The following is a 12,330-nucleotide window of genomic DNA, read 5'->3' as shown; positions in this document are numbered from 1 at the left end:
TTGATTCACCCATAATTGGCCTCTAGAGGGCGAATGCTACAAGGATAGAAATGTGACTAGTCATACTGTGACATTCCATGATGAATAGTGCATAAATGCAAAGTATGCTTTTGTTTTATTTAAGTAAGAGCTCTGATTAAGCATGAGCAAACTATAAAGTACAGATAAGTTTTTAATTGTAAACTTGCAAAAAAAAAACATTGATAAAATAGAATAGATTCAATTTGAATGTAGTGTTCGGGAATAGGGTAAAAAATAAAGTTGTTTACTTGGACTTGAGTCACAATGTATTTGACTAAACATGCAACACGCTACACAAACGGTAGAATGACGCGATGTCGGTAAACGGTACCGAATTATAATTTTACAACTTTCCAGGTGCTATCTCAAGCACTGGTGCCGTATATACGGTATTCGGTTCTGTACTTTTGGGGGCGCTATACCTACAGGATTGGTTGTTCTAGGAAGCTGACAAACGACCATTAGATGTTATTCCATGCAGTTACGTGACGGTGTAAATTTCTCAGTCTTTCTTCGTGGCCTTTTTTGGTGACGTTTCTCTATATGTTTTTAACATGACTTCCCTCACTTCGTCTGAGAGTTCCTGGACATCAGAAAGTTTTCTGCCTTTGGTACTTATTGGAGGTAGAATAGTCATTGTAAATTCAACTGAAAAAAATATATGATGACAATGCGTGCATTACATTTGTGATGAGTTGTGTTTTTCGAGTTCACATGAAAAACTAGTTTTCACTTCAATCACCAGGACTTGAGCTGTGGTGTCATTAGGCTCAGTCATACAACAACATTAACGATAAGCAGCGAGGATCTGTGGAAAGTGTTGAATATTCATGAGGGTCAGAAAAATCCCAGCATGCAGAGCGTTATGCAGATTTGCGTTTTGGTGTAACCAACGAACTAGGACTAACAAGATCTCGAGCCAATTTGCGACTATCATTCAGTTCGTGATTCAAACAAATATTTTCAACCAGAAATGGTAATCATAGTTTCACACTGATGACCAATCACGTTACTATGACCACGTGATATCTTACCTGGTTGAAATAGATATTCCTTGGGATTGTAACTGTCTTTGTAGTTGGAAAACACCACAGGTACAATAGGAATCTGAGTAGCAAAGTAAATACACAATGATGCGTTATATATCGATTGTGTTATTTCGAAATACCATGGTATCATTACAATTCTTACTGTGACAATATTTAGATCCCAAGGCGATAATTCAAAACTATCGTCTAGGAGAATGATTGTCAGTTACCTCTAGCTCAGTTATTCACGAGTACTGGTAACCAATCACATTGTTGCGGGATCGTAAACCTTCGCACATTATCCTAGAGTGGTCAACTTACTGTTCTGGGCGAAATCAAAGAACATACTAGCCACAGTCAAATTACCGACCTGAATGACATGTATATTTTATCACGAACATCAGAACTTTCAAATGAGAATAATTTAAAGGACGGTAGTCGTCGCGCCACGCATTCGCGAGATATATGGGTCTCATATAAACGAGTACAAACTGAGACGTTACCAAGCTTCAATTAGGTATTCTTTTAGGTGATTGGAAGGTGTGAAGGAGCCTCCGGCGGTAATTAGTGCAGTCGCGCCCTGGTCAAACCTCATACTTGTGATTCCATTAAAAGAGCGCGTTGGATTGTGGGAAAATCAATGTTTATCAACACAAATGTCGCACATGCGCAGCGCGACGACTGTCACCCTAAAAGCTGATTTTGTCCATTTCACCGGGGTACAGGATAATACGAGAACTAGGCTTGATTAGTCACGGTGTGTTTTCACCTTTTTACAATGTGTTTAACAGTCTTGCGATTCCAATACAGAGACGTAGTTTCTCTGATTATCATGTCAGTATACACGGTATATATTCTGCTTCTACTGGCACGCGGTAGTCGACATAAACTCACTCCGTGGTAGAAACGAATTCAAGCGGTGGTCGAAATAATTCACTCGGTTGTAGAAACGAACTCAATCGGTAGTAGACACGAACTTACTCGGAATATAGAAACGAATTCAATCAGTAGTAGAAAATAATTCACTCGGTCGTAGAAACGAACTCAAATTTGCAGTAGACACAAAATTAATCGGTAGTAGGCACGAACTCACTCGGTTGTAGACACGATCTTACTCGGGATTAGGATAAGCACTCACTCGGTAGTAGACACAAACTCACTCGGAACGAAGACACGAATTCACTCGGTAGTAGAAAAGAATTCACTCGGTTGTAGAAACGAACTCAATCGGCAGTACTCGGGATTAGAACACAGGCTCACTCGGTAGGCATGCACTCACTCGGTAATAGATATAAATTCACTCTGTAGTAGAAACGAACTCACTGGTAATAGACACGAAATTACTCGGGATTAGACACGAGCTAACTCGGTAGGCACGTACTCACTCGGTAGTAGACACGAAATTACTCGGGATTAGACACGAGCTAACTCGGTAGGCACGTACTCACTCGGTAGTAGACACGAAATTACTCGGGATTAGACACGAGCTAACTCGGTAGGCACGTACTCACTCGGTAATAGACACGACATTTACTCGGTATTAGACACGAGCTAACTCGGTAGGCACGTACTCACTCGGTAATAGACACGAAATTTACTGGAGATTAGACACGAGCTAACTCGGTAGGCACGTACTCACTCGGTAGTAGACACGACATTTACTCGGTATTAGACACGAGCTAACTTGGTAGGCACGTACTCACTCGGTAGTAGACACGACATTTACTCGGTATTAGACACGAGCTAACTTGGTAGGCACGTACTCACTCGGTAATAGACACGAAATTTACTGGAGATTAGACACGAGCTAACTCGGTAGGCACGTACTCACTCGGTAGTAGACACGACATTTACTCGGTATTAGACACGAGCTAACTTGGTAGGCACGTACTCACTCGGTAGTAGACACGACATTTACTCGGTATTAGACACGAGCTAACTTGGTAGGCACGTACTCACTCGGTAGTAGACACGAAATTTACTCGGTATTAGACACGAGCTAACTCGGTAGGCACGTACTCACTCGGTAGTAGACACGACATTTACTCGGTATTAGACACGAGCTAACTTGGTAGGCACGTACTCACTCGGTAGTAGACACGACATTTACTCGGTATTAGACACGAGCTAACTCGGTAGGCACGTACTCACTCGGTAATAGACACGAAATTTACTCGGGATTAAACACGAGCTAACTCGGTAGGCACGTACTCACTCGGTAGTAGACACGAAATTACTTGGTACTTAGTAATAGGTGGAATGATATAGTATGGCGTTAAAATTAAACTTTGATCATGAAAAATAGAACAGACACGTACCTGGGCTTGTATTGCAACATAGAACGCTCCTTTCTTGAATGGCAGCATATCCAGGTCTGTACTAGTACTACGTGTGCCTTCAGGGTACATCCATACACTGGTCTGAATACAATAACAATGAAAATGCGACGACTAGTGAAATCTGGATCAGTTTGACGGATGTGTCGTTCATTTGCATATATTATACGTCATTTTGTATGTAATGCCATAAAACTGACAAGAAAAAAGTCGGATGGACCGTCGCTTTAATGAAGATAACGTTTGCAAATTAATAAATATACGAAATGTAATAAAGCCATTATCAATAGTGTTTGATATGAGATTGGGTGTTATATTGTTTATATTTATATTATTAGTTACTCTGGTCCTTTTTTAAAGTGGGGTAATTTTAGTCAAGAAAAACTTCTTGTCACGTGTCATTGAACAGTTGATTATGTGTTCCTGGGAACAGGAAAGTTGAGTGGGTGACTAATATTATTTAGGTGGTCATATTCAGCAGACTTAATAACATTAAATGATCTTATCGCATTTATATATATATATATATATTGTGCCAGGCGACAGTTCCGGACATTGAGTGTCACTGTTGTCTCTCCTGACTTTTTTTCTGTAAATGCAAATTGCAAGTGCTAGTGACGACACATAGATTTTATCGCATTTACGATATCGTTATCACAACCAGATTTAAAAAATGAAGTGGGGTAGTTTCCCACGAGATACTGTGTGAAGTCTGAAGATTTGCGCCGTGGGGCGGGTCGCGGTCATGTCTTCGATACAGAAAATGTGATACCAATTTTACCTTTGCTTACATATCAGATCACTCGGTCCCGATATCAAAAGTTATACTATTATGGCAATGTGAAGGACTTAGTTACACGGAGATTTTTTTAATTTCGGCTTATCCGTACTATTCTCACTAGCAAAATGTCCGAATATTGGGCAGTCGGGTGGGACTTCCTAGTACTAGTAATTGCCGTTGTCTCTCGCGAAGGGTGATAACATACCCCATAGTGCTCACTAGTAAAATCATACATCATTGGGTTACCTCTGTTGCGTGAATAAAAACTACAACATTATTCTTGATATTGCTACAGCCAGTAGTTGATGTAATTTAGTCCATGACATCATTGCACTTAAAAAAAACGGTTATTTTACTTAATCTTTCCTTTAATATAGCTTATGACATATACAATACATACGAGCCCGCGTACAAATGTATTACAGATTTCACGTAATTTTATGTCAACATTTGGGGACCTAATAATTACTGTCATAATTGCTGTAGTTTGTAATGAGAGCGAGGCTGGGATTTCAGAAGTACACGCAGACTAAGTGAAGCGCTACAGCCGTTGTGTCCGAAATAGGTCCCATGTGATGATGCTTAAAGGAAATTCAAACGCCGCGCTGTGACGAAGCTTAAAAAATGCTTTCAGTTTTGTCGCTGAGGGCAGTCTAATTCGGCATGAAATAGAGCTACATCACGGTAAGTAAGTACATGTACAATCATAGACCCTACTGGAGGGTCTATGGTACAATGTATGTATAATAAATAAATTCTGTAACGTTACCTTTTTCTTTTTAATAATGTTCACAATGTTGTCTGTAGTTTCTTTGGCGTTGGTGGCGTTGCGCCGGTCAACGAAAATGGTTCCACATAACCACGCCGCAATACCAAAAGTACCTGCGTATAATAACGACTTTTTCGCCACCATTGCGCACCGCTGTGGCCATATCTCCATAGCTCCTGTGAAAGAAAGCGTGGTCATGACAACCTGGTTCCCTTGAGATGCAAAAGGCGAATAAAAACAAATAACATAGAATTCTATACTTATGGTGACAATTATTGATCAGATCAGAATAGTTATATTTGGGAGAGACACTCACCAATTTGGTCCATAGTACTTTGATGATTTCCCACCAGTAGACGTGGTTCGTCTGCGTCCAAATAGTGTAGATTTTTTACGTTGGTTTTTACATCAAATATTTCCTTTGTACACAATGTCCTGATCCAAAAAGTAAACCATCTGGAAATAAAGTAAAAAGTAAAGACCGTCGGATCCTGAAATTTGGTAATCGGGGAGCCGAGGAAATGTTTTTGTCAGCCGAACGGGCCGGCGCGCGTCTGTCACGCCTCTCCCTAAATCCGCGCATGGTAATGATAAGTCCCTTCCTTAATTTATTTCCTTCGTTCCACCTCCAGTCCCGCCATCCTTCCCTCCCTCTTCTTCAAAAATAATTTGCCGTTCTTTCGCAACTTGACCTGTTGTTTTGTCTATACTCGTTCCTTCTGTTTTAAGCAAATAGTTGCCAACTTAATAAAACAAATGTATTATCATGATATACACATTGCCCCCATGCCCTTCATACATACGGGTAGTTGTCGGCGTAAACAGACCTCCATCGGTGTGCCCATGGTGAATGCTATCTTTTTGTGTAAACGTCCTATCGAACAGGGTTCCAAGGTACAAGTGTCACATGACTTGTCAATAAAAGATATTACAGACCAGGGTTTGTTAACAATAAGTTCAGTAAAAATATCTGTTGACCTATATTTTAATAATAGGATGAGGTAAACAGTATCGCCCACAATGTCACGTGTTTTATATTTCGCTATTTGATGGAAATAACAGTCAATGAGTGTCATTGGTTAATTTCTTCTCGTAAAGACGTCAGTATCGGGTCGTCAGTCTCCATCGTTGATTGCCAATATACAGTAATTGGTTATCTTCATCTCTGCTCGTCGCACTCATCGTGTATGCAAATTTTACTTAATTTCAGAGTAGCGTACAGGTGCAAAAATCTAACCAATCATAAGACGACTTTATAGAATTCAGGTGAGAAGGTCTTATTAAATTGGACTTTGTCGCACAAGAGATTATAACGCCCTTTTGCTGCCAATTGACAACGTTGGGATTTCGCCATTTCATGCGCGCCTGTGGGAGGGACGAATTGCAAATGATTTTCGTGCTTGCACTTCCGTTTCTACCATTGAAATGCGCTACATTACATGTATGGATTACTAGTATTGTGAGTGTACAATGAACATGACGGTTAGTAGGGTCACTAACCAATCACCGAACATTCTCGACGTGGGACGAGCGCTAGTCGGTAATCGTTCTCGTCTTGTTCGTCTTTAATGTTCGCTGTAATGTCCGGGTTCAATGCAGTTTAGTGTGACTGCTAAAGAGACACGTTGGTCGTATACTCAGGCCATGATAGGTTAAGTGTGTACACGGAGTGAGCGTTATATACTCACCTTGTATTAGCTGGATGGAATGGTTTCCACACGGCGCAAGGTATAACAAAAACACCCAATACTGCATACCATAAATTTATCAAGACGTTTTTGACGTGGTAATGTATTACCCGGCTCAATTGGCAAAGTATATACAATAAGAACACACTGCCAGCAATTAGACCGGCAATCCATTGTAGACAATTCATGTGTACCGCCAGTGGTTATACGTAGCGTTACCAACAACGTCCCCTATACGTGTGATCGCAAAACAACTGAGTAACGTCGAAAGGTTCACAGTCCACGGATGTATGGTTTAAGGTATTACGTTTGACCCATATTAACCGACAGACTCGTATAATATATCTCGTATGATGTGACGTCACACACGTATTTCCTGCGGCCATAAATGCGTGTAAGTTAAGGTGACCACATGCAGGAAGTGTGTAACTCGGGCCCCCTTGCAAACCGTCGCTTGTAACGTAGGCACGCTCCAGTTGAGTCGAAGCATATATACAAGGCAGAATTTGATTCGTCGAAAAAAAACCTGCCAGCAAACAAGCTGTTCTCTGACTGGTCTGACTGCTATGTGTTAAGGTTCAGTAGCCAATCAGGAACAATCTTCTGTGAAGATTTGCATTGCAGTAAGTATCTCTGGCGTAATAGAACCTGCCATTAAACATATGTAAATTGCTAGAAATCACCAGCGGCTCACTATAGTGGTAGTCACGGTTGTCGGCGGGGGCCATAGCGTGTCATTGTCTACAAACATGCTTCCATGAGCCTTTGCGTTTTTAGCGTGTGTTGCTATCGTCGCTTGGGACTCACTGACCGAGGCGCTCAGATCCAAATTTTAAAAAATGAGCCAAAGCGCGTATTATAGAATGTACTGTAAAATACTTTATTTTAGCTGGAATTAATTTTCGCTGAAAAAAAAAAAACTATTTTCAATCTGTGGTACATCGTGGCCATTCCAGGATGTAAACTCGTTCTTACAAATAAATAAATACAACATCAGTATATTAGACCCATTTTATATGATATTTCAATCGTGTGCATGCGACGCAAAACTTAATATATCGCCAAATATTTTGATTTTAATTATTTCCATGAGATAGCAAATTTAGTATTTTTTGGCAAATTTTTAATTCATTATCAGGTTCAGTGTGTTTACATTTCCGCGAATTATCATTATGGCATTTTACGTCTGTCAAATAACGGCCAAATAAATACGTGGAATCATTAATTACTAAGGACCTGGCGTAGAATTGGAAATTACTCCAAATAAACAAATGTCAAATTCGGGAATAGGATAATAGTATATTTGGTTATTGATGAAATAGTAGGTTCATCGTGACCAATAATAAAATGATTGGTTGTCCAACTGTGGGCGAATCTTTTATTTCTGTGCTAAATGTGCAACACCAAAGTCCCGCTATTTATTATCATGGTTGTTCAACCATAGTCGTCTGCACTAGTATCGCGAGTACTAAGTTTGGTTTACTCAGTGTTTACTATGTTGGTAAAACCGCGCAAATTCATTTTACCGCCACTTTACAGCGGTTTTCACACAGACACCAGTCAATTCCGTTTCCCAATGACTGAAGCAATTTCACATCGACCAGACACGCCCCAAAACAGATGACGAGATTTGACAGGATCGGCCTATGCGCGTGCGTATAAAACAGCTGGTACTAATATCCTAATTTCCTAATAACTTCTTTTGCACTCGTACAATGCAAAATACATATTTAATTAGGTTGGTTGGCCATCAAGTATCATCCTATGGCACCCAATTCATATATCACCAATACCATAGTACAGAGTTATGTTAACAACGAGTCAAAAATAAGACTAATATACTAAATTTTTATTTAATTAATTGTAAGGATGAGATTACATTGTGAAATGGCCACGATGTGCCACGGATCATTTTCACTGAATCATTTCTTCAGCAAAAATAGCGAAAATTAATTCCAAGTGAAAATAAAGCATTTATAGTAAGTTGTTAATTTCAACCAGCGTTATTCAAACCGGTAAGGATGCAACATTAATTACATGTGTTACCCCTGCAATGGTTAGCGTGTCCACCCACCGTCCGGGAGATTGTGGGTTACAGTAAAGGGATTTCAAATTGATTAATCACCCGCGAGTAGCAACGAGTGAGACCTAATATTGGTACACGTGTCATTGATAGTGTAACGCCAGTGGACCCAGATGGTACGCCTGAATGGGTGTCCACTCAGAGTATGCATTCTCTATGGCAGCGTGCATTATTGTGTTTACTAGTATTATGAAGATACGATGTGAGCGATTTAGGGATATTTTCGTGGATATCATATTACTGTAATGGGAAGATAAAATAGCCATCGAAGCGTTATAAAACATGTGTATAGTAGTTTACGGACAGTCTGGCTATTTTAACTTCATTAGTCACGGTAGCAGTTACAACTGAGAAATGTGTATTAATTTAATATTCTAATACAAGGTATAATAAATAGCTATATATAAAACACCTAGACAATAATGTGTAGATAATTAAACTACCGACTTCTTGTGTGAAGCATTGAAATGATACGTTCCCTAAACACTTTGTACCATCATAGATTCTTAAAGTATGCTGGGGGTCTATGGTACTGTCAACTAAAGACACGAAACACTGCGTTTACTATACTGCATTACAACAATGGTATTTTGAAAACAGATTGACCTTAGATAATTGATTGGCCAATCTTGAATGTAGGTTAGACACCACGTGACTTTGTGAACTACCATGCTATATAAAGATAGCCTGGTAGTCATCACCGATCGTGAGGGGTCGTCATACTCTCTCGTACTGGCAATGGTTCTATGCGTAGCAATAAGGCTATGACCTATCAACCTACCAGTCACTTCAACTAATTGTATTATGATCTACTGTCTGAAGTTATCCACAATAAATAGTATGTAATATAACAACTATACCGCTGAGATCGTACTTTCCGAACACTTTTTATTGGTAATACAGTGCCGTGGCAAAAAAAAACCTCTCTAACGTCGAGCGTGGAATTTGTTATTTATTTATTTAATTATTTATTTATTTATTCTTGCAATGTACCTATAATTAAAAGCAATAAATCAAATATATTTATATTTGCCTCCATCTATGTTATGCATACAGGTCGTCAATGTCGTGGTCCCATCAATTTTTCTAGGGTGCAAGTTTGTTGATACCTCAACATGTCAAACTATTATCAAAATGGGTTCCAAGGTACAAGATTACATGCATTTAACGGATCGATAAGTTTAACAACATTTTAACAGATCAGGCTTTGTTACATTATTGACATTATGAATAGAAAAACAAATGTTTAAGAACTGTTGACCTATATTTAAGTAGACCTTATGCTGACGTAAACAAAATCGCCCACAATGAATGACACGTGCGTGGTGTGTGTTCATTTCTTGCATGGCGGTCAACAGTCACCGTAACATAATGGCACCTCGCCGCAGTTTATTTAAACCTGTGGGTCCTGAAACGCGATGACTGTATATAGACTACCGCCTCACAGCGTGGAGCATACTCACCTTGTATTAGCAGGATCGAACGGGTTCCAAACGGTGAACGGTATAACAAAAACGCCCAATAGTGCATACCATAAGTTTGAAGAGACGTTTTTGACGTGATAATGTACTACCCGGTTAAATTGGCAAAGTATATACAATAAGAATACACCGCCAGCAATTAGACCGGCAATCCACTGTAGACAATTCATGTACATCGCCATTGGTCGTATCATCCGTTCTCATCCGGGTCTCCCACGGATACACTGAATCATTGAAAGATATCGACGTACAAGTACTAGCCGGGGATGTCTGTGGTACAGTTCGTAAACAGCAAGAACCAAAACAACAGTGTAACGTATACGAGTTCACACTTCACGCAAGCTATCGTATTACGATTGGCCCCACATTAACCGCCAGTCTCGTATATTATATGACGTTACTTATGTTAATATATACGTACTTACACGTCGCATCAGAAATAGTCATGTAAAATAGATTCTCGATCGAGGCCGAGCCAGACAGCGACACAACTTTGGCATAACTCGGTGGTTAGACCAGATTTGCAGAAAAATTTCTTTCTTTTTCTGACAGTGACGAGGGAGAAAATATAATGTATGTCTCGACGATATGAATAAACTAGTATAATATTAATTATTTATCAGTACTTTATCTCGTTATTATTTGACCATCTGCTGCACGCTAACAGCCTCGCATGTAGATGTAAATTGCTTTAATTTGTCGGAGCTGGTATAATCGGCGAACAAATTTGCAATTGTCTGGATATAATGAACGTTTATCACGGTGACGTAACAAACACTCTCACCCTCAGTGTACACTTCCTCCCATAATGCATTGCATGGTACCAATATCTTTCACTTCGTCAGTATCTGGCTGCATCAAATTTGGAGGATCATCGCGTGATTGGTATGGTTTTTACAAATGTATTTTTTTACACAATGGTTCCTGCAAGTGCAATGTGACTGTCAAGTTCACTGGCAGATATGATAAGCACCACCAATTTATCTGATATGTTAAAATTGGAATTATTTGATTTTATTACGGCTTGCCCATTTGAGGTGTTGCTGCTGGTGGCATATTTTTATGTTTTATTCCTTCATATGTTTTATTTGTTTTCACATGTTCCCCATTAGGCAGTCGTTGTGCAATTATTTGTTTTCTTCTCACCCACAACAATATTTGTTCATAAAAACTTAAAGAACTTTCCCCCATTTTTTTTCAAATAGGGAACCCTTAAAAGGTTTGAGATTCGGTTTTCATTATTTTTCATTTCATTTATTACTGTGTCGAAATAACTCTCTGCTGTACCAAATAAACACACGAATTTTGATTTGCATCTTCTAACATAAATGTAATTCATGTTTCATGAAATATCACCATGTGTTATTTGGCACCCAAAGTAATTTTGGATCAGTGTTAGACAGGTTAATAAATAAAATAAAAATGACAAGAAAATACAGCTCACTCCCTCCAAGGTGTATCTGTAATAAATTCATAATACAACTGCTTCTGGAGAGAAAAAAAACGATACTCTCGATGTCCTGAACTCAGTCACTTTACTTTTCAAATTCAGATTTAAAATGCAAGCCAAATTAAAAGAATTTCGAATTATACAGAAACAAATCTGTTCATAATAGTTTGATAAGACTGTTTGGTTCATTAATTTATTGCACATCCGCCCTATGCTATTTGCGATAGCTAATTCAATAACGTTCATCGCAACTTTTGACACGGAAGTAACAAGAAATAACTTGAACCGAATCATGTTTAGCCACCCTATTATAATTTTGCGAACACAATATTTCTTAGAATGTGCTATACGAGTTAGAAATCTGTTGTTTCAAACCAACTCACTGACAAATATTATATTTCAATAGTTGTGGAAGAACTCATCATTGTCAACTCCAACCGTCGCGCGTTGAATAAAGCTGCACAGTCTTAGCCATTGTAATAGCCGAAGTACAAGGTCTGATTTATAATAGCGGTTCACAAGATACGTATAGTAATGTAGCTAATAAAATACATGCTGGTCTAAAACTTATCCGTGGTTGGGAGAATGTCGGTTTACACTCTATGAATAATGAAAGGGACTGTGAATAAACGAATAATGTTGCTGGATTACAACTATCATAATAGGTTTATAGAAATGAACGCAGTGGTTGAA

The 12,330-nt window shown here is 39.0% G+C and overlaps 1 protein-coding gene across 2 annotated transcripts; it reads right to left on the bottom strand.

Moving 5' to 3' along the window:
- Window positions 1-154: 154 nt before the first annotated feature.
- Window positions 155-10,769, bottom strand: LOC100376907 (1-acyl-sn-glycerol-3-phosphate acyltransferase alpha-like). Of its 2 annotated transcripts, none has more exons than XM_002741982.3 (6): window positions 10,170-10,769; window positions 5,252-5,391; window positions 4,936-5,111; window positions 3,368-3,469; window positions 1,056-1,128; window positions 155-669 (listed from the first exon to the last, which is right to left on the bottom strand). In XM_002741982.3, the coding sequence occupies exons 1-6, from the start codon at window positions 10,379-10,381 to the stop codon at window positions 524-526; spliced, it is 849 nt and encodes a 282-aa protein (XP_002742028.3). In that variant the 5' UTR covers window positions 10,382-10,769; the 3' UTR covers window positions 155-523. The 2 variants fall into 2 exon arrangements, with proteins under 2 accessions (XP_002742028.3, XP_077862293.1); XM_078006167.2 differs by lacking the exon at window positions 10,170-10,769 and adding an exon at window positions 6,624-7,019.
- Window positions 10,770-12,330: the final 1,561 nt, after the last annotated feature.

This window comes from Saccoglossus kowalevskii, chromosome 8 (genome assembly GCF_978046115.1).
Source record: "Saccoglossus kowalevskii chromosome 8, keSacKowa6.1, whole genome shotgun sequence".
Taxonomy (NCBI): domain Eukaryota; kingdom Metazoa; phylum Hemichordata; class Enteropneusta; family Harrimaniidae; genus Saccoglossus; species Saccoglossus kowalevskii.
Note: the sequence above shows the minus strand (reverse complement) of the source record. Positions and strands in the feature narration are given on the sequence as shown.

Excerpts from the sequence above, each read along its gene's own strand:
- LOC100376907 (XM_002741982.3), bottom strand. The coding sequence starts at position 10,381 with ATGATACGACCAATGGCGATGTACATGAATTGTCTACAGTGGATTGCC. Across the intron at positions 5,112-5,251 it reads AAGTACTATGGACCAAATTG|GAGCTATGGAGATATGGCCA; the intron begins GTGAGTGTCTCT and ends TTTCTTTCACAG. Across the intron at positions 1,129-3,367 it reads ATGTTGCAATACAAGCCCAG|ATTCCTATTGTACCTGTGGT; the intron begins GTACGTGTCTGT and ends TTTGCTACTCAG.